The 23,976-nt window shown below is 39.9% G+C and overlaps 1 protein-coding gene across 1 annotated transcript in view; it reads right to left on the reverse strand.

The window, feature by feature from the left end:
* ERCC6 (ERCC excision repair 6, chromatin remodeling factor) overlaps positions 1 to 23,976 on the reverse strand; it is an 80,388-nt gene that overhangs the window by 39,284 nt on the left and 17,128 nt on the right. The window contains exons 6-7 of the mRNA XM_025466347.3: positions 11,399 to 11,524; positions 6,306 to 6,464 (exon numbers count right to left, since the gene is read on the reverse strand). Of these exons, the coding sequence (XP_025322132.3) occupies positions 6,306 to 6,464; positions 11,399 to 11,524 (285 nt within the window). The remainder of the gene's footprint in view (positions 1 to 6,305; positions 6,465 to 11,398; positions 11,525 to 23,976) is intronic.

Genomic DNA, 23,976 nt, shown 5'->3' on the forward strand with positions numbered 1-23,976 from the left:
GCTCCCGGGCCGCGCAGCCCCCTCCGCGGAGCCGCCGCCCGAGCCCCTCCGAGCTGCTCCTGGAACCGCGCAGCCCCCTCCGCACGGAGCCTCTTCCTCTGCCCGAGCCCCTCCGAGCTGCTCCCGGGGCCGCGCAGCCCCCTCCGTGGAGCCGCCGCCCGAGCCCCTCCGCGCTGCTCCTGGAACCGCGCAGCCCCCTCCGCACGGAGCCTCCTCCTCTGCCCGAGCCCCTCCGAGCTGCTCCCGGGGCCGCGCAGCCCCCTCCGCGGAGCCGCCGCCCGAGCCCCTTCAGCTGCTCCGGGTCCCGCCGGGTCCCGCCGTGCGCGCTGCAGCCCTTAGGGAGCTCGGCGCACTCTCCTGGGCGTGCAGTTGCTGTTACTGTCCCCGGGAGCCCGAGGGCATCCCCGCCCTCCTGAGTCCTGCTCCAACTCCCCGCGAGCCCCTTTCCGCCCGGGAAGGTTGGTGCAGCTCCTGCTCCTCCGGGACGGGGCTCTCCTGTCCTGGGGACACTCGCCCCGGCCTCAGCCCGGCTCCTCGCGGGCCCCTCCCCTTCGGAGGCCTTTGTTTCTTGATTTCTTTTTCCCCGTCTTCCTACCTTGATAGATGCGCGAACTCTTCTCACTGTCGCATTCCAGCTGGTCTCTCTTTAAATCTCAGGCCGAATTCATAGATTTTCAGGATAATTTGAAGGTTTTCTAGGTAGTTTGGTGGAGACAGGTGATTTGGAGACCCTACTCTTCCGCTATCTTGCTCCTCCCCCCAGGAACACTGACTTTAGGAGAAAACTGAAGTCGCTGGGTCCCTGACGACATCACTGAGCTGCGGATCACACTGTGTCTACTGCCCACCTCCTCTGTATTCCTAGGTGTATCACGTATATTGTGAACATGACTCAAAGTAAGTTTTGCCTACTTGCAGCCCAAATATCTTGATACATTGCACACCAGGGTACTGACTGAATGTGTACCACCCTGCCCTCCTTCCCCCCATTACAGTGGAACAAGTATCCCTTTTCTCGTCTAACTTTTGCCTATGCCTAGGAGTCCACACCCTACGACATCAAGGCTCTCACTACCGTGTCTACTTCCTCCTCCGTCCTGCTGGGAATCGGGTGCCAGTTGGTGCACAAAATGAAAATCAAGCCAAAGTCAAACTATGGGAATCTCTTCAGCACTAGACTCACACTCAGCTCGCGCTCCAGGAGGCAGCTTGGAGCCAAGGCTGACTAAGGATGTTGAGGCCACATAGCTTACCTGTCACTCATTCTGAGGCAGAATCACAGCCACTCTTCCTCCCTCCCTCACGTTTTTCTGCCCAACAACAATGCTGAATATCTGAAGCTAGATGTACACTGCACATACTTCCCTTATGCTATCTCATTAATTCCCATAGTTGTAATTACTCCCTCTACACTGATGACACCAAATCTAGGTCTTCAGTCCATATTTCTTTCCTGAACTCCAAAGTATCACATGCATGGATATCTAATTGCTGGCTGGTCTCTCCACTTAAATGCTCCCACAGCACCACACATCATCCTCCCCCACCTTGTCCTCCTCCCATGTTTACAAATCCAATGGAAAGAACTGTCACCCACTATCCAGGTGCCCAAATTAGAAATCCATGCTTCATCACTGATCTGTCCCTCTTGTTCTCTACCATACCCAACCTACAGTGAGTTCATGTCATGTCTACCTCCTCTGAAAGGCACCCTGGCTCTCCATCTACACTGTTGATACTCCAGTTTTGGCCACTATCACCTCACCAAAGTTGCTGCACTTTTTAGCAGAGACATTTCAAAAAAGCAAAATCTGAATATCTCATCCCTTTGCTTGAAAGACTTTAACATTTGCCCACTGCTCTTGAATAATCTACACACCTTAAGCTGGCCTAGAAGACCATAAGGACTGCCCTCTGCTCACCTCCTCAGCCTCATCTCTTTCACTGCCCCCACTCCAGCATCAGCCTTTGTGGTTCGGCACTCCACCTGCCAGCACTATCTTCAGTTCCTACAAAGTGCACGTTCCTCTGATCTCTCCATATCCCCCTTGTCCCTTCTTACCCTCTTTTTTTTTTTTTTAAGATTTTATTTATTTATTCATGAGAGACACAGAAAGAGAGAGAGGCAGAGACACAGGCAGAGGGAGAAGCAGGCTCCATGCAGGGAGCCTGATGTGGGACTCGATCCTGGGACTCCAGGATCACGCCTTGGGCCAAAGGCAGGCACTACACTGCCGAACCACCCAGGCATTCCCCTTCTTACCCTCTTATCCTAGCTGCCATCTACCTGTGCTTTAGCTCTGGACTTCTTTTACAGTCTTCCTTTATCTCCCCAGATGGGTAATGATCCTTCCTTGGTATAGCAATCCTAGTTAGGACCCCATACTAACCCTACCATAACATGTTATTATTTATATTGTAATAGATCCCTCCTAAGCTCCTTGAAGATAGGCCTCTTCTTCAAACGCCTAGCACAGGATGTAATTAATGAATATTGGCTTCATTAAATGAAAACATTTTCTTAAAGGTTAGAAAATATACTGAAATGTTAAAAGAGATTATTTCCAAGTTAGGGAATATGGGTAAATTTCTCTTCTTGATATAGCTCAGTAAATAATTTCTGAGCTTGAAAAAAAAATTTTGTAAGTTAGAGTAAATCACAGTGCTTGAAATATTAAAAATAATCTGCTGCACAACTCAAAACTATCTGTAGTTCTAATATAGAAACAAGCCATAACTGAAAGGCTCACCCTTATATTCCAAAGTGAGAAAATGCCTCCACCCACTTCTAAATCCTCTTACTCTTCAGCTACAGCTACTGCCCCTGCCCCTTTGCGTCCACACTAAGGGTTCAAGAAGTAGAGGCTGCAACAGACTTTGACACTTCCCAAAGAATTCCCAAGCCAGGCTCTGTTCCTCACTAAGGGCAGGTCCCATGCAGGCATCCCCTCAAGCTCCCTGGGGAGAGCATGACTCTGTTCTGGCCCCTTCCATAACAATATTCATTTCTAAAAGGATTAAATGTACCAGCTTCTTTATATCCTCCACGTCCCCAAGAGTTACTATCAATATGCACTTAGCAGGGATTAGGAAACAACCAATCAAAACCTGTTTAAAATATTTACAGTCACTTTCAAGTAAGCATAAATATATACACACGCTTTACTCAGTTATATAGCATTTTTTTTCCTTTTTATCACATGCTTTCTGCAAACGGCTATACGGATGACTCACGTTTTGTCATTTAGGGCCAATATTTTATTCTAACTGAACATCTATCTGGCATTATGATGGCCTTTCGTTTCTGCCATTCTCCCTCTATTAGAAGACTATGGAGGTTTTCACACTGAGTAGAAATCCAGGAGCAGACCTAGATTGCTCCTGAACCACAGGAAGGGCAATCAAATCCATTAACAGTCACATCAACTGAACCACCCTTTTCTAACCCTCAAAACCAGTGAGATGAGCATAAGAAATGGCTAAATGTACTAGAGTGATTAGCATCAATTACCAAACTGGCTAAAATTCCTTTCATCTTTGATTATCATTGATTATCTAACAAGTTCAGGACAAGCCCATAGTTCTAATGGTCAAATACTTCAATTTACAGGATGGAAATCTGCTATCCACAGGCTAGAAGTTAGCAGGATTTAAAAGGAAAATATTTACCTTTAAAAGTTCATTAACTTTTGCAAGCCATTTATTTGTAACCAGGAATTTACCAAATGATATCCAAGACTTTAAAGTATTAACTGCAGTCTGAAAGGTCAATAATTTATTTCGTCGTCATTAAATTCAGAGGACCTATCAATATAATATGAATGGCCAGGGGAAGGGAGGATAGTACACACAGAATGAACTAGGAGCACAACGACCAGTGTAAATTTTTACAGTTGCATGTAATAAGCTTCTCCCTCTTTTAAAAACAAACACACATGTGAAAACATGAAAAAGCAAAACTGAAAAAACCTCTGTACCATGAAATTTCTTCTTGGTATCCCAGAGACTTACACTGTTTCAGTCATCATGGACCATAAAATTGCATCCCAAAGACCATCTCAAGTTAGGGCCCCCCAATCTACAGCTTGAAGAGGTTCAGAGAAAATGTAAATAGCCAAAATGAGCGACTCCTAGAGAACTTCATTTGACCATCTATTTTTCTTTAGAATATAAACACAGAGAAGAACTCCAAGCTCATCTAGTTGCAGAGGTGGACATGTTATAAAAATGTGAGAAAAACATGACACAATTTGCTCTGGCACGTGGAAGTGGAGGGGACCAAGCTCCCCAGCACACCTTTGTTCATAAAGAGCCCGGCTGTTTGGCTGACACAGAAATGCATTCTGGGATGCCATATTTCTACCAATACTATTTTAATAAAAACAATCTGGGCTATAGTCCAACATGCCACACTATTTCATTATGGAAAAGAGGATATGAGCTTTGATAGTTAATTGATTACAGCTGCTGCTCATTATTAGCCCTGCCTTCACTCCTAGTAGGATTGCTACCACTCTGGAGAGCATGTTTTAATTTTTAGATCAAAACTACACTGCAGGGATGACTTGAGTTTCGTAGACCCAGAGTATTAAGACTCCATACAAGTCTCATGATAATAGGTAGGGAAGGAAAGATAAGAGACAGGAAATAAGAAAATCTGAGAAATCATTTAAGAAAAGAAGGACAGTCCTAGAAACCATCTGGAGCAGCCAGGGGCATTCCAGTTAACCAAAAAGAAACAAACAAAAAACAGCCATATAGAGATACAAAGCCAAGCCAATCAAAGAGCTTATTTAGAACAGAGAGAGCACTTTTCAAAATATTAAACTAATGACACTAGTAGATATGAAAACACTAAATGCTCATTTTCAGCTCTGACTTTTCCCTTGGGCTGGGATGTTTTCATGTTCCCAAGCAAAACATGTAATAGAATTCTAATATATGAAGGAAAACTTCAGCTTCAAAAACATCTGTGTAATAAAAAAATATTTAGTATTTTAAAATCTCCATATGTTTTTTCCCTTTCCTACATCATATAAAATATTCCTACAATATTTTAAAACTTCATATGCTCCTCATGAGAAGTGTGATCTGTTAAATTAATGGAAGGATAAAAACAAAGCACTATTGGAAGATCAAAAAATAAAGTTCTTTACTCAATAGTTTATGGTCTGCATTTGGCTCCATACTAAACGTTTCTCTGGGGATAAACCAGAGTGCAGGACAGTCACTTTCTACAGTTGCTGACATAAGGCACATTGACACCATGTTAAGGTGTCTCGAAACCCTATTTAGTGAGTATCTGAGGTTGCTACAACAAAACCATCTGGAAAATTTCCTGCTGTTATTCATTAGATAAACCTACTGGAATCCAAAGAGCTCTCAGATTATCTGGGCTCAAGATTAAATACGCTACATAATTTGCCTGGTATTATTTTTACCAATACTGATTTACATAAAGCCAATTTACAGCTTCAGTATTGAAATAAATGCTCACTGTATTTCAAGATAAAATTATTTCAATCCCAACATACTGCATTAACACAGTTTAAATGTTGATTCTTTCTGAATACCACAGCTTTAATAGTTCATTTACATTCCTAAGGAGAATAAAGATCACAATCTAAGCATAATTTTCTGTCATTTTAGGCAGTCATTTATGCTTTGGCTTTAGAGTTGATATAAAATTCTTGAAGATTGGGAGAGGGAGAAGAAAGCATAGTGAACAGACAATTTCATGTAAAAAAAAAACCAACAAACAAACCACTACCACTATCTATAAATGCAATAGCACGTACTGATTATAAAAGAAATTCGGGAGAATGGCTTTTCCAAAGCTCCAACTTTCCCCATGAATAGATGTACTTACTGTAATGCTCACCTGGTCTCCTGCCAGAACAAATATTTTAATGTAAAATTTAATAAATGGAACTAAAGGTATTATGCCCAATTTAAAATTCCATATTGTGTAAACTATTGATATTAACATAATTGAGTTTGTAAACAATCCATTTGTAGAAGCTAACCTTAGACACTGTATTGACCCAAAATATCTAGTGGGGCTCATCTGCAAAATGAAGCATCAATGCCTGGAATTCATTAAAAGTGTTACATGTTTAATTTCTCCTGCCCTACAGCTCCATTGTCTCGTAAAAATTTTCCTTTGATGTCCCCCACTAAAAGAATTAAAGGAATATTGTAATTGAAATGTCATCAATAATTCACAAGACCCTCCTCCACAGCAATACATCTGATGAAATATTAATTGAGCTCCACAGACTGACAGTCTGCAGAGGAGCACTTGCCTGTAATTTGAACCACGAGTCCTGATCTTGCTGTAGCTCAGACCTGCCAAGAAGGCAATTATCTGGATGGTCTTGCCCAATCCCATTTCGTCTCCCAGAATTCCTCCTGCCTGCTGGCAGTGCAATTCCCACAGCCACCTAACACCTGTCTGCTGGTACCTACAACAACAAACACCAACAAGAAAGAGAAAATGGCAAATGGTGGATAATACAGATCATAACAGAAAGTACTCATGAATTAATCATTTGGCTAGGTTCTAGTACCAGTCAGAGAAACACGCCGGATGTGTGTTTTACATGAGTATTATATTTATAAGGTCATACATTTTTTATTATCTAGGCATAAAATCACAAATTTTTCTTTATAGAACACGTTAACACATTTCTAATTAAACTGATAGATGAAGTAATTAGGGACTATTTCATTTCTTTTTCAACATTAGAAATAGCTTAGTAAACAAGCATAAATTAATTATCTTTTATTCAGTATCTTTCCAGAAAAAAATCTCAAATATTTTTAGTTACATAAAGTTCCAATAATTTTTCTATAAAAAAGAGGCATTAACATTTACTTTTTCTATCTGAACAGCATCAAAAAGCAAGACCGAGAACAGCACAATTCATAGCATATACTGTTGAAAAGTCACTTGATAATTACATTATCTTTTCATAGGAAATATTTAATTGAATTTTAAGGCCATAAATAAGTCTGAATAAAAGGACTGCTCACAAAATTAGTACATGATGGATGATTCTCTCATATTATTAGCAGATGCAAAAAAGAATAGTTTAAAGAATCAACAATACAAAAAGTCTTAACATTTTAAAGCAGAATTTGACTCATAAATACAAATTATCATTACCATAAATATGAAAAAATCAGAGCTATTACAATTTTAAATAAGGAGTACAAGACAAAGAAAAAAAATATGTTCTCAAAAAACGGTATTTTCCTTTCTCCATCAATGGTATATTTAATCTATAATCTAAAAATGAAGCTTAAAAAAAGGAACAATGCAAGAAACATTTCTGAGAGTAAAGGAAGGGCAACATGATAGAATGGTATGAAAATTATATGCCAAGTTTAAAAACAAATCCAAGGCAAAAACTATTTAAAAGACAATGAAGTCTAAAGTTTTGTTTTGTTTTTTCCAAAGAAAATACCAAGGCTGATGAGCTTCCCACCTTACAACAGGTAGTTTTGTTGTTGGTTTACTAGCCCAATATTTACTTCAGTATGTGTGGTGTATATACCTAAAGTCTCATTGTGGATTCTAGTCTTTGTTGAGCTAGTTTTATTTAATAACTTAATTATGTATTATAATTAACTTTTCCCCCAGTAGTTTGCAAATCGATTCCAAAAGCTTACCTCTAGATGTTGCTGTTACTATCATATAAGGGAAACTTTGAGAATGTTGCTGCTTATTAAGATTGCTAATATACACACTGAATATGCACCCTGAAGAAGAGGATTAAAAATCAAAACACAGTAAAGTCTAGTATCGATAAAAGATCATTAAATTTAGGAAGGACAAGCTCTATTAACATGGTATGTAATCAAAGAATAATGGCTACCAACTCCTTAAGAAGCCAACTACTGTGGAGACAGCTGGCCAGGTGGTTTGGACATAGCCTCACAACCACCCTGCATAATCAACCCATTATATAGTAAGGATATGAAAGCACAAAGAGGTTAAGTAACTTGCCAAAGGTCACACTGCTAGGAAAAAAATGAGCAAGCCAGAACTGAAATCCAGAACCTCTTCTTCTAAAATGACTCCACTTTGGAGATAATCTTGACCAGCAGTTCTCCATGGGGAGTTATTTTGCTCCCCAGGGGACCGTTGGCAATCCCTAGAGTCATTTTCGGTTGTTACAACTGGCAAAGTACAATTATAATCTAGTAGGCAGAGTCCAGAGCTGCTGTTCAACATCCTACAATGCACAGAATGAATAATCCTTACAACAAAAGAACCATTCTGTCCAAATTGTCAGTTGTGCTGAGCAGGAGAAGCCTTGATGTAGAATAAAAGCTGGTTGTGAACCACTACACTGGACCAAGCTCAGCTGTGAATAAAAATGTAGTTCAAAAAACTGTTAAATGATCAGAAGCACTTAGATACTACTTAATCAACCTCCTTTTACCAAGGTGGAGAACAACTACAGGACCAGCTCCTCCAGGCAGAGTAGGGACCAAAATTTCCCAGTGACCATTCCAGTGTTTCACCCACTATACCACAACACCTCCTCCCAACATGGGTCCAACAGCTCTCTGTCTGGAGCTAATCAACTCAAGGTGGGGAAAATCTAGAGCAGCACTTGAGAAGTCATCAAAGGAATAAAAAGTGGCAACCTGCACAGTATCCCAAAGGGAGTTTAGGAGAGCATTAAGACAGCTGCATCCTATGTCATCCAGAAGAGGCAGTAATAGCATGATGGGTGTTTTCTCATCTACAGATGTAATCTCCAAGGGCATAAACATAACATGTTTATAAAATGATTAACACTAAAGAAATGTTTTAAGAGAAAAATATCTACTAGGTGGCCCTGTAAGTCACATTACTACATGGAAATCCCCAACAACTGGGACACTGTGCAAAGATGGCAAAGAGTGGCTCTTTCTACAAAGGCCCTCAGACTGCACTAGCATACTGGCTGGTAGGCATGTATCACTGGATGAGGAGGAGTTAGGGGGTCTGGGTTCTGGTTTCAGCAGTACCACTAACTGACTTAGGTTTTGTTGCTTTAATTTCCTAATAAATGCTGTAAATAATTACATACTTTAAAGGTTACAGAATTGTTTCCAGAACTTTTTTTTTTTTTACAAACTATTGTACAATAGTAAAAACTGATTATACACTGCTTCCCCCATGAGACTGAAGTATCACAAAGTAACCACAAATAATTGGTGTATCTTGGCATTGTCACACTAACCCAAGAAATTACACTTGTTAGTGTGGCTAAAAGTAAGGTCAAAAGATTGAAGTTTGTCATTTGATTGCTAAATGATCCAGACAAATGCATTTGCTGGGCAAACTTTCAAAATAGAATTTTTAAAGTTAAACATCATCTTGCAGAAAATAGCACTTAAATGGATAATTGTACCTTCTGAGTCCCTTGTGTACAACCCTGTTAATTTAATTCCACAGAGTGCAGTAAATAGAGCAAAAATATATCTATGGCTTAAAATTAAACTGGCCTGGCTAAAACTTAATCATAAAAGAAAAATGGAGACTTATCACCCTATTAATTTTTTCATATAGAAAAGGAACAGAAGTTAGTAACACTTAGGAAATATTAAAAAACCTGGTTTTGAGAAATGAAAACAAAATACTTTCCAAAAATGTGCAATTAAGACTCATTAAAATAAATAAACATGTATTTACATTAACTACTATAAGGTTAATAGTCAATACACCGAATACTATATACTCCTAGTAAGCAAAGTTTGGTTCTAGTGACCGTGAAATTTTTTAAGCAAAAATCTCACACACAACAATGCACATTCAACTTAACTCTTGAGGATAATTGCCAACTCATTATATATGCAGAAGTATTCTTCTTTGTTAAGTCGATTTAATTTATAATTTGGGTATTTCTTTTGCTAGTACAACACTGATACCATTTGGCCTGCTCCTTAATAAGAAATCACTTTAAAGAAGATAAAAAGAGTTGTCAATAAATGTTGTTTGCATACCCTTCCATAGTTAATTCTCATCTGGGAGAGGCAATAAACAAAGTAGCCACCCCTCTGGACTACAAAATGATTTGTCTGCAAAAATTACTAGTGACTCAGATTTGAATTTCTACATAGGTCTGCTCTGTCCAGTTATGGCAATCCAACCAAGACACTTCACATCTTTAGGATTTCAGCTTTCCTATATATTCAGTGGGATAAAATAACTACTCCCAACTCCTTTTGCTCACCCTCCCCTCACTGAGATAAAAATTAGAACTAGAATATATGCCCTTTGAAAGGAAATACAAAAAGCATGGTTTTTTTGTTTGTTTGTTTTGTTTTTATTCAGAGAGGTGGGAAGGGGCAGAGACACAGGCAGAGGGAGAAGCAGGCTCCATGCAGGGAGCCCGACGTGGGACTTGATCCTGGGTCTCCAGAATCACACCCCAGGCTGCAGGCAGCGCTAAACCGCTGCGCCACCAGGGCTGCCCAAAGCATGTTATTTTAAAATAGACATCTTGCACGAGTTTAAGGCATGGCAGACACCCAACTCTATGAAGGAGATTAAACATAACTGTCTCAAAGAAAGTTCACATCCTGCACCAACTACCAAGTGATGCTACTAAACAGAAAATAGCTACTGAATGGTTTAACTTCCTATACATATCAAGAAGCCTTCCTAAAGTATCTTGTTAAGTAAATCCCAAATGTGGCTCAGCATGTATGTTCACCATGGGAGACTGGCCTGGGCCATGGAGCCTACAGGCATCTAATACACAGCTTCTGGTTATCTGGAACACTAGGCTACTCCATATAAGAAACACAGTTCCAAGTAGCAACTTAATGCTGAAGGTGTTTGCCTAGATCTTCTCTTTTGACATTAGAACAACATCTACATAAAATATTTAGATGCACATTTAGTCAGCTCAAAAGTATTATACCCTTAGGTACAATATAAAAAACTCAAACTGTTCTCAATAGTTTTTATTTCTACACAGAAGTAAAAAAACAAAAACAAACAAACAAAAAAACCCCAATATTGATTTTAATATACAACTCTTCTTACTTCATCTGACTTAAGAAATTAGAGGTTTGGTCCCTTAAAATTACTAAGAACAAAAAAATTAATTCAGTGTAGATGGCTTTTAAATGTGTTGCTTTTTGCCTGCTGAGACAGGTCCACACAGATCCACCAGCTTACAAACATGCCCCATGCGCACTTCAGTCAATTTATTATCATCTACTTCTAATGAGCAGCACGTGGCTAAAATTATATTTGATGGTATCTGTATTTGAAATAAATTGCTGCAAGTACCTTAAGGGACCGCAGGTTACTACTGTGTCATATCTAAAATATTAATTTGTACACAATGGCTTGATGATAGATATAAAGGAAAGAACACATGGCACATACTTAAAAAGCTTTCTGAACAGAAAACCCGGCATTTTAAAATCGTCAAACTCAGCATCGCTCTCCTCAGAATCATCTTCGAGCTTCAGACACTTCTCTTTGTCCTGCAGCCTCAGCTTATTCCATTTCCTACCACGAAAACAAAAATCATGTTTCCATTATTTTGGTTAAAAGACAGGTTAAAATATATTTCTAAATAATGTACGAAAAAGAGGGAAATCAGAATGGTCTTTTAGCTTTCTGCTACCATCATTACCCAAAACATTGATATTCAAAGAAAAATAATTCTCTTTTCCTTCCTTCTCAATTCAATTTTTTTTATTTATTTATTTATTTATTTATTTATTTATTTACTTATAAATTTACTTTTTATTGGTGTTCAATTTGCCAACATATAGAATAACACCCAGTGCTCATCCCATCAAGTGTCCCCCTCAGTGCCCGTCACCCAGTCACCCCCACCCCCCACCCACCTCCCTTTCTACTACCCCTAGTTCGTTTCCCAGAGTTAGGAATCTCTCATTTTCTGTCTCCCTTTCTGATATTTTCCACTCATTTTTTCTCCTTTCCCCTTTATTCCCTTTCACTATTTTTTATATTCCCCAAATGAATGAGACCATATAATGTTTGTCCTTCTCCGATCGACTTACTTCACTCAGCATAATACCCTCCAGTTCCATCCACGTCGAAGCAAATGGTGGGTATTTGTCGTTTCTCTCAATTCAATTCTTATTTGAATTATTACAGCTGCTTTAGAAATATTTCTGTAAGGTCTCATTTCATTACCAAAACTACTTGTGCCTCTTCTGGCATATCCTGTGGGGAAATTTCTCTGCTACTTCCTAAGATATATGAACTTAATTCTAGAAAAGACTCAGTGAAAACTTCAATATAAGTATCTCCAAAATGGTAGTATAACAAAAACAGATTTATAATTATTATTTCTATGCAAAAGATATGATGGTCATAGCATAAGTGAGCATAGTATCCTGAACACAAAGCCAATTTGGGGTCAAAATTCCTATGTATCAGATTAACATATTGTTTACTTAAGCGGGGGGCATCAATAATACCAAAAGACTGCTAAAGTAAACAACTTAGGAAAAACTGTGTTCACTAAATAAAACCTAAACTATAAACTTAGTAATATGATGCTTTTCAAGTATAAAATCAGTGTTTATATCTCAGAGGGATGATGCCATGTATGTATACCACAAGAAATGTCTGAAGATCTGAAAGTTTTAACAACACACTAAGGTTGTTGGGAAGGTGCAGTCATTTAACCAGACTAATTCTGTATTTAAATAACTATAATGGACACTGGTGTCATGAGTTTGTGTGTATGTATACACACACACACACACACACACACACACAAAACTCAACAGTCTCACATTCTATTCAGTTCCAAAATAAAAGGATGATCTTTCTCAGTATGCACACAGCTCACAATGGGAATTTCACAAAATGCTGGGAATGGAATAAAGCAATACAGATAAACACCTTCAAAGTAAAAAGCTCCCAGGAAGGGAATGAGAACAGCAGCTTGTATAAGAAGACATTTATCAATCATCGATTATGTAAGAATACAAAGAGAATGTATGGGGGAAGGTGAATGAGCACATGGAAGGATAATATCACACACTGCCCAGTTAGACCAATGGTATTTTCCAGTATCAACCACCGCCAAATATTAAGACCAAAAGGGACCAGGTATCTGCTGGAGGCCCTTAAAGCACATTCTCTGATAAAGTCTTGCCTTTGTTGAATATGTCAACTCTTCAAGAAACAAAAGGAAGGGCTATCTGAAATTTAACTGTGATCAGTAAGGAAGCAGTAGCTGGTGATCTGAAGCGGCTTCTTAGGGTACTAAGAATGCCTATAAATAAGCCCTATTGGTAATTTCCAAATAGCAAATATAAGAGGCAGTATATAGCCAAGCCTAAGAAAATAGCTGTCATATAACCATGAGATAGTCTTTTTATATAAAATATTTGATGACATTTTTGTGCTTAACTTCTAAAGGCATCTCTTCCTCTCTTATTTTTCTTTCTTAAAAATTATCTTCATGCAATTGATGAAATGAAGTACCTCTCAGTGGCTCCGTCTGCTATTCTTTTGAGTTTCATATTATCTACAAATTTAGTTAAGTGCAATGGTATACAGCAGTGGTTCTCAACCAAGAGCAATCTGGCCATCCTCCCTGCCCCTCCAGAGTAATTTGACAATGTCTAGAGACATATTTGGTCATTACAACTGCTGTGGGGAGGGAGATATACTACTACTAGTATCTAGCAGGTGGAGACCAGGTATGCTACTAAACATCTGACAACGTACAAGCCAGTCCTCCACAACAAAACGTTACCCAGTCTCAAATGTCAATAGTGCCAAGGCTGAAAAAAAACCATGGTATATAAGTATATCCACTACTAGAACTTAGAAACCAAAATGATGAACATATATTTTCCTGGTGTATATATCTGGATTCTTGTTACCTACTATCTGAAATTTAGTAAGCAAGCAATTTCACATAATGAGATATTCCTCAGTATCCAAATTCCTTACAATCAGAACTCAAAACCAAAACCAGAACTACAAAACATACCTGTATTTAGTAAATTTATGAATAATACAAAACTCAGAAGAATCACAAAAACTACCATATCCCCTTAAAAATACTCCATTCTGCAATTATACAAAGATAATTTTACAGGAAGAAAAAGGAAAACACCACAAGATACTGGTTTTAAAAGTTTGGCATAAGGTCACTAAATATTTTACATAAAGAGTATCACATATTAAACTCCATTGACAGATGATAGCTATTTCCTCAGACTCAGCCAGTAAGTCTTTGTGGCTCTTCAATTTCCCACTGCATCACTCTGCGTCAACAGGGTTTCATCCTCCTCTTTCTCCTCCCTCCTAAAATGTATAGGCGTTATGTCACCACAGAACACAGCACCTAGGAAACCACAAAAGCCACTACAGAAATGATTGCATTCCAGGGACTTCCGCTTCATAAAGATGAACAGAGCTGAATATTTATTCAGTTTGGCTAAAGGATGACTAAAGGTGGTAGGGAAAAATCATTATTGCCTACAAACATTTGTACCATTGTTAAGACAAATTGCCCCAGTAGAATCATATACACATATTAAAGACAGTAAATACCAAGGTTATAAAACCACATGCGTATGTGGCTCAGGCTAAAAGATCCTTCTGTTATATAAAGCAGTAATTCCTCATGTGGCCTGTAGCCAAAATAGACCTCGGACCATCTAACCAATGCCCAATGAAGCAGTGCAGGACCAAGTGCCAATGGACAAGAAGCAGACTAGGGAGGCAGAGGAGTGCCAGATTCACCTGAATTGAGAGAAACAGATGCCTTTCCCATCCTAGATGCCATCAAGGGTCTTAAAGTTGCTCTCTTTTGTGTGCTTAACCTGCTTGTCCTGCAGCCTGGCAGGCTGAGCAATCTGTCTGGCCAGCAGGTGTAAAGGGATCTCCGTGCTATGAATAAACTGGGTTTGACGCATAGAATAAGCACAAACCAAAATACAAAAGTGCACCCAGATGGTCTAGAATCAAATCCTGACTGCAAGTTATCAGTTCTTTAACCTTCAGCAAGTCACTTAACCTCTGCAGCACCTACCTTTCCTCAAGTGTGAGGTGAGGAGAACAATGGTGTCTACCCACTTCCCTAGATTTAGGGAAGATTAAATAAGGTGCCACATGTAAAGCACTTAGCATAAGCCTAGAATATAAGTACTTAACAAATAAATACACTGTTATACGTAATCATGTCTGCTTACTGAAATCCTCACACAAACTTGCATGCAATCCCCAGAGACCAGTATATTACTACATTCGTGTACAGAGAAGTGGTGGAGGCAATATATAGTACAATACAATCCGCTTGTGATAATGCAACACGCTTGCAAGGGTTTAACAGAACTACCTGAATATGTACATTTGAACAAAAACCATGTTTGTGAATCAAACAGATGCTCAGAAAATTATGATGACTAACATGATCACCATGAGTAAACACAACTACCCATCAGAAGGTATTTACTGGAATACCTCGATTTTAAAATTCTGTGATAGATGTGTATGCAGGGAGCTGTCATAAAATATGGCCGCTTTCTGTATAAGAATAACAAGAAAATAGATACAGAATGACTTAAAATTGGTTGGGGGTGGGTCAAGATTAAGATCTTGGCCCCAATGATTTAAAATCTTAAAAATCAGATATGGACCCAAAGTATCTCAAATCTGTTATTTCAATAAATAACATAGAGAATGGATTTTAAAAGTGGAAGGGGGCAGGAAACAGTCCATTTTTGGAAAAGAAATAACTTTTTCATGTTTTCTACACTCTCATTTAAAAACCTCTGCACATATCATAGTCACAGCTGCAGCCACATAAAAGTAAGTGGGCCTGGTGTTCCCTGGCAGTTTTTCTAACTCTTCACAAGACTGCCATCGTCAGCCTGCTAGCAGCTTCACTGGCAGCCACTTAAGAGAAAAACCCAGCAATAAACATAAAGTTAAATTCCAATCAGATGCAGGCAGAGAAAATGCTCCCTGGCTTTGCTACATTCATGCAAGAACAAGAACCTGGCCTGGGGCTGAGACCACAGCAACGATCTGTCAGAAGCAACGGGGACCCAGGGCCAGGCTGCTGGCAACAATGCACAGCATAATCAGTTCAACTATACCAGGAACAACACTTCCTCCAGTTGCCAGGGCACCTCATCAATCGAACCCTAAGAATACACCTGAGAGCTAGCTGCAGCCAATTTAAAGTTAACTTATTTTCAAAGAAGAATTTCCAGAACGCCAAAGATGTTCAAAATATGTAAGTGGGAAAACATAGCTAGCTGTCATTATGCCACTACCTTGTGGTGCCATCCTTCCTGTGCCATCTGCATTCTTATACTGTCCCCAACTTCCCTCCCACAAACACAAACATCTACATCCCCCATGGACCCTTCAGAGCTCTGCTCAAGCAGTGCCTCCAAAGGAGGAAGCCTCCTCTGATCAGCCAGAGTTAGGTGTCCTACCCCCCTGGTACCTTCCCAATCCACGGCTGGTGTTTCTACTAGAGCGCTCACCAAGTGTCAGTACCATTTGAAAACCCTATCTCCCCCATTAGACTGGGAGCCACCTGAGGCAAGAGACTGTTTTTATAGTCATTTTCACATCCCTAGAGACCAGTACAATGGCCTACCTTAATATAGATACTCAGTACATGCTGCATGAGTGAATGAATCAATGAATGCGGTTCAGAATCAGGCTAGGGATAAGGAAGACATCAGGGACAGATGCGTGGCATGGGAATGGTCAAAGTGGGTCATTCAAAAATGGGTTCAAGAATTGTCCCGTTTATCTCATTTACAGCCTACCTCCTGCTGCATTCCTCCTCTCTCTAATGTATGATGTTAAGGTACTACCCCCAGATGCATCCACTGGATAAACATAGTTAAGATCCACAAAGAAATGAGGCATGGCAAGGACGGAATCAGAGAAATTCTTTAAATCGACCAGTAAATATTTTATAAGTTATTTTCAAGTCTTGAGTTCTGTTTTTCGGGTTTTCCAGTGGATTCACTTTGCAACAAAACTGGGTTTCTGCCCACCAGCCTTTGGGAAGAATCGGGAGCCCTGAGTTTGGATCCACGTGGAAAGGGTGGGCAAAAAATTCAACTTTTTTTAATGAAAGAATTCATCTTCTGACAGGGGAGGGGGGTAAAAAGCTTAAACTAGCCCTAAACAACACTCACATTACTAGAAAGGAAATAAAGCTTTTGATGGTCCCACCTTCATCTTTTTCTTTAATCCACACATGCAATAGTCACAGCTGCAACCAAATAAAATGAAGCACATTATTCACTGGAAAGAGTTTCTAACTCCTACAGTTCCTCAGACTTTGGTGGCAGCCACTAGAGGAGAACCCGGTAAAAGACACTGATTTCAGATAACACTGAGAAGTGAAAACCAGATGTGGGCAGAGAGCTACATTTCAGGTCTATAACTAGCAAGGGGAGATCTGAACTTTAGAAACATCATTCAACATCACTGTATTTGTCTCCCCGGCCACAAAAGGAACCAAGTAAGAGGTTCTCACAGCACTACAATGATAATATAGGTACTACACTCTTTGGAAACTATTTTTTGTTTACACTGCATACATGTCAGACACTATCTCACAATTAATTATTGGCTGGAGATTATATAAAAAAGTAAAATTGGACATTTTAGTTAATTGTAGGTTAAATACAAATAAAAAAATAACAACCGTGAAAACATCTACTGCAATCTTGGGCAGGTAGGAGTTAGACATACCCCCCAAGTCTAGAAGGCCATTGTGCTAGTCTACCCATGCCATCAGCCAAGATTATCACAGTCCACTTGGGGATAACGTTCTACACATCTAGGTCAGCAAGGTGTGTGGAAATCAAGCCTTACAAGACACAACAGAATGATCTGAACACTGACCTTAGAACAGAGAAAACCATGAGGAACCAAAGTGTAATCCTGACCTACCCACACTTAGAACTGATGACCATGCTGTGAAGTTTGAAGACTGCCCCCTGGGTAGAAGTCTAGTGCCCCCTAGTGTAAAGGAGAAATTTTTATTTCTCCCCAAACAACTACTGATAATGTGCTCATATTTGTAAGGATATTTTATCACTAAGTGGATCTTATCGTATGAAAAAAAAAAGTATAATAGGTAAGAAAACCTGACACCAACAAAACTAAGTATATAATAGCTAATATTTATTTGGCTATCATAACAATTGTTAAACTGCCTTTTACTTTGGAAAGAGGACATCTTTTCATATATATCAATATTCATAGGCTCTTATTCATGATTCTCACAGACCCTCCTACCGGCTCAATGAAATCTTTCAGTAAATGTTTTCAGTAATGCCACTAGGTAGTGGGCATGCAAATAAGAATAAGTAATATTTATTGACTGCCTGACATATGCCTAATAGCTTAGGGATATTATCTTTTGTAATCTTCATGCCACCCCTGAAAAAAGTACTGCTATAATCCCTATTTTACAGATGAAGAAATGTAGAAAAATCTCATAGCTACTAGATGAGACTTTGACGTTCAATTCCATGGCTGTGATTTCTAACCCATATGTCACATATCACCTCCTGAGTAACATTTGCTAGCTCTGGACTAGCTGTGTTTTGAAATTGAACATACAAACATCCATACCATGTATATGTTTTTTTAGATTTAGAGTCAGAAAACAAATAATAACAATAAGAATAGGTACTGATGTTCACTGTGTGCTGGACACTGTTTTAAGCAATTTACCTGTATTGATTCATTCATTAATTCATTAATTCAATCCTTACAGACCCTATGAGGCATATACTATTTTTAATCTATTTTTCAGTTAGAAGTAGGCAGGGAGAGGTGAAGTAGCCTGGCCAAGATCACCAACATGAAAATTCAAACCCAGATAATCAGCCCCCAGAATCTGTATTCCTGTTACATAATCTTGCCTCTCAAAAATATTTTTAAAACTCCCTAAAGCCACCCCTTTTCTTATAGTGCAAGCCAAAGAGTAAGTAATCACCTCTTTAATCACTGTACAATGAAAACAATTGTACAAGAGCAAACCAAATTCTAAATTTGTCTCAAAAAATGTCCCTATCTCAACTCTGCAGAGTCAAAACTACTTCTTCACTGTACACCTGCAAACTTTTTCAAGTAACAGTAAAATCAGCTAAGCAATTCTTTTTACTACAAATAGGGCTGAACTAACACATTAGATACATTTTATAAACAGACAAACCAATGTACTCAACTGCCTATACCAACCCACAAATATGGCAAAATCTACCTAATCAATAGGAATTGTCAAATACGAGTAGCTTCAGATCATATAGTAATAAAATGAACACATACACTCCAAAACTGCCTGGAATTCAAAAGTGACCAAACTGCCCTGCTTTCATTTTTACACTGCAAGGGCCACCAAGTCCGGAGTTCAGATCTGCACTGTGAGGAAAAAGTCACACACCATACAGTTAAATCATTCTCATACGGTGTGAAAATTCAATCTCAGGATCATTCTCCATTTATTGCAATATCCATGAAAGAAATTCTACAACAGAAGCACAATGAGTACAATTTGATTTTTAAAAATATATTCAAGGCACCAAGCTGGGTATTTAATATAGTTTGCATTTCTGTAGTGTGATAGGTTTTCTATTTCAGACAGCTAAGAATCCCTTACAGATTAGTCTAATTTGCTAAATTGAGATACTCAGTGTTTTACTTTTCTTATCTGCCTTTTTATGGTCTATCTGGGTGGACTTAATTGGCACATCTTAGCAGATGAAATACCCTCAGTTAGCAGTCCAGATCTCACAGAGTAAATGAAGACTGATGCAGACAATTATGCACTGGAGCTGGAATAAGAGGTGCGTGCAGAGCACGAAGCAGAATTAGTCTTCATTTGTGTCTTAGCTTCGTCATTTAAAAGAAGCCAAGATTCTAAGAAAACTCTTTAAGGGAGCAACTTTTTCTTCTCTCTTAAAAATATAGACTCCTAGGGCGGCGGGGGGCAGGGAGGGGGGGCAGATAAGAATATATGTTTATTTCCTGAGAAATTAACTCCCAGAAACTGATGGTAAGAACAATCTTCAAATCATTAGGTTTCTTGATCAAATCTAGATTAAATTTCTAATAAATTCAGATTTGGGGGAGCAAATTATTTTTTTTTAAGTGACAAGCTTGGGACGCCTGGGTGGCTCAGCAGTTAAGCGTCTGCCTTCGGCTCAGGGAGTGATCCTGGAGTCCCAGGATTGAGTCCCACATCAGGTTCCATGCATGGAGCCTGCTTCTTCCTCTGCATGTGTCTCTGCCTCTCTCTCTCTCTCTCTCTGTGTCTCTCATTAATAAATAAATAAAATCTTTAAAAAAAAAATAAAGTGACAAGCTCTACAACGTAACTTGGCCTTTCCTATGTGCAACCTTCCCAGATGTGCTAAATCGTCATCCAGTGCAAACAAAATCCAAATGCAGAATAAATGAGACAACCCCAATACAAAGGGAGCCGGCTCTCGGCAAGAGAAAGAGGCTCTGTGAGCACAATAAAAGGGAGGTAGAAAAACGAGGAGTAATTCTAGGAGGCAACGCCTTCAGCAGCATTTCAGGCAAGGAATGAGACCCACAAAAAGTGTGGAGGTGGTCCCTATCAAGTGGTGGCAGAAATGTGCTGCTGAGGCAACAGCCTTCTTAGTCTATCCCACTGACCAAGCTGACAGATCACTTCTGCGAGCCCAATCCACCTTCAGACCCCTTCCCCTTCCAGCCTCTTCCATTTATGCTATCTTGGGCACATTATGTCAGCTTTCTAGGCTCAGGTTCCTGTCTCCTCAGGGGTTGTGAAGATTAAACCAACGAGCCCATCTTACATGAAGCACTGCCAAGTAGTATGCATTCAGTGACACCAGTTACAGCTGTTCTCATAGCACCTCCCTCCACCCCCCACATGCCAATCTCGCTCAGGCCATTAAAGCCTCCAAATTTCCAAGTCCAAGAGACTTTTTTCATCATTTATCCTACTTGGCTTGACCCCTCTAAGCATCTGAAAATGCTGACAGCCTTTCTCTTTTCAGTCTCTTTCTTTTTTTCTCTTCATGTATACAGCCAAACCCTCCAAACCAGGATCCAACTCACCCCTAGCCACAGCAGCCCCAGTGCTCAAGGGGAAGGACAAGAGAGATACCATTTACCAAATGATTAAGCCTTGCAGTGTGAAGACACTGTGTAAGATTTACATAATGAGTGGAGTCATGAGAGCCTTTTTAAACTCAAAATTAGTCATATAAAATAAAGAAAAAAAAGGACAGAGATGAAAAATGTTTAAGGTTTAAAGGTATTTTATTAAATGGATTAGAAACCAATTACAGCAACAGACATCATGACTATAGATGCAGGTTATACAAGACATGAGGCAAATTCTATCCCCATCCATACCATACCTGTCAAGTCTTCTAGACTCCCTACAATCTCTCCAAGTCCCCATTCAGTTGGCTTAGGTTTAGGGTTTGGTTCCCATCACAGTGAGGTGGAAGCAGCTTATGTGCTGATTCTTGGCACCACCTTGTGGTCACATCTAGATATTGCACATTCCACAAACGGAAGGAAAATGACATTTACACAACAACCCTGTCCCGGCTTCAAATCCCAGCTCTACCTCTTAACAGTGAAATCATAGGCAAGTTGATCAACTTGAACAAGATATGATTAAGTGTCTCAACAGCTTATTATAGTTGTAATAAATGAAAGATATGTAAGGATCAAAACCTGGAATAACAAATAATATGAAAAATAAAGGTGTAGGTAGTTTTTTTTTTATCTTAATGTTATTCTAATTTCACTAAAAGAAACCACAAAGAATCACCAAAAGTGCAAAGTGGGGAGTGTGGAAAGCCTTCAAACCATTCCCAGGCAGCAACTCAAGTCGGTTTCAGGCTGTGATCTCAGCAACCTGGCCCCGAGTACCTGATAATCTGAGAAAACTCAGTACCACCTACTCAAGAGTCTGTTTCTGAACTCTACTGTGTTTCACTCACTGCTGTGGGAGTGGATTTGGAGGGGGTGGGTAGATTTATTGCAGTAGCAATGCCAAGCCGACTCTGGACTAGAGCAGAGGGAAAAAGCATTACATTTTCAAATCCCAGCATCCTTACCCACAGTTTTTTCCAACCACCTCAAGGGCTTCCTAAACGGAAACACAGTAAGGGCCTATAACAATGAAAAATGCCACCAAACTTGCCTCAGAATCAGCGGGAGCTCAGTCACAGCACACAGGCAGTAACCAGCTCCTCCCACTCCTGACTTGCTGCCTCAGACACTCTAGGCTGAGTCCTAAAGATGCTTTCCAGGTACTTCTGAAGCATATGCTGCTCTGATGAGAAGCAAATGGTCTATTATGTACAGCATATAGCTGAATGAACTAACCTCAAAGTTCCTCTTCAAGCCCTCCCCTACATAAACACACCTGTGCAGGGAATGTACAGAGGATTTTAGAGAAACATACACAAACTGAGTCTGCCAAAAGCCACAACCTCAAAAAGGAAAAGAATATATAAAATCTATTTATACACATCAAATAGTTCCCAAACTTGACAGTGCATCAGAATACCTAGAAAAGCTTTTTAAAAACTACTGCCTGGTAACCTCATGCTAGACCTCCCAAATCAGGACTTCCAATGGCAGGGCTCCCAAGTGGTTCTCCTATAGGCTGGGAACCTCTGCTTTAGTCTCTGCTCACTGCCATGGAAATACAGCCCATTGTGTAGCAACTTAAACAATAATGCCTGGCAAATAGAAACCGAAAAGATTTAGGACATGGGTTTAAGTCAAATGATAAACATCAACCCTAGCTGTGCCAGCAGGAGACAACACTTGTTTCGAAGTGTATCCTCTCACTCAGGGTGCAATCTGACCTCTACAGCCCAAGTCTGACCCAAGCAGTCTGACTGCTGCTGAAGAAGGAGGCCAGAGTTGGCGACAGTTTGTTTCTGCTCTATCTGAAGGTTGTCAAACAGCTGTCATGAATGCTGCTGCTATCCCCTGAGGCCCCTGTGCTCATGGTAGACATCGCTAACAGACTGCAGCACCCTTTCCCGGAGAGTCCAAACAGGGCCTCAGTCTCCCCCAGAACAGACTACCACTGCCCAAGATGGGAGCTGTCTGGCAATACAAGGGCTTGCAACCTGCCTGTCCTATAATGGACGACCTAGAAACCAGGCATCTCTGCAGACCACAGCTACCACACCACACACCACTATACAAGGAAATCTAAATGAGAAATGAGGTGCCTCCAAAGCAAAGCAAGTATTTTCCTTTTCAATAGCCTGCACCCTAAGGTCTATTTCAACATATCTAAACTACCCAACAGACAAGGCCCTGTGCTGAGATGAATCTCCTCCATGAAGTCTTCCCCAAATATCTGTCAGAATTCATTATTCCCTCACTCTGCTTAGGGCCTATTTGTGCCCACATCTCCTGGAAGACTGCAAATTCCTTGCCAAAAACCCTAGTATCAGTCCTAGAGTACACAAATGTATTCAAGCAGTGAGAACAAAGACAAAGCAATGGGAGGTGCCTCATATCTCATCTGGAAATGAATCCGAAACACTGAGGACTGCTGATCTTTGGTTACCTGGAGGGGAAAGGTGCACATATGAGATGTCTGGTCTTCTAGGCCACCCTGATCTGTTCCGGCTGTACAGACTGGATAAGTGACACATAAGCGTTCACCAGGGACGCCTACCACTCAAACGCTGAACAAGTGTCACTCCTATTAAGTCTTTCTTTGGCTCCTGGAGCTTCTAGGCCTTAGCTTTCTAGAGCAACAATGTATTTTAAGAAAACCTAAATCTCACCACTAAGAGCAATACACTGATAGAAACTCTGCTGCTATAAAATGAAAACTAAAAAATAATGGTTGCTTTCTAGGATCTGCATACCAAGGAATGAGTAAGAACGGACAGAATATGTACTTCTAAGAACTGGTTCATCCACCCTGGTACATT

This window comes from Canis lupus, chromosome 28 (assembly GCF_003254725.2).
Source record: "Canis lupus dingo isolate Sandy chromosome 28, ASM325472v2, whole genome shotgun sequence".
Lineage (NCBI taxonomy): Eukaryota > Metazoa > Chordata > Mammalia > Carnivora > Canidae > Canis > Canis lupus.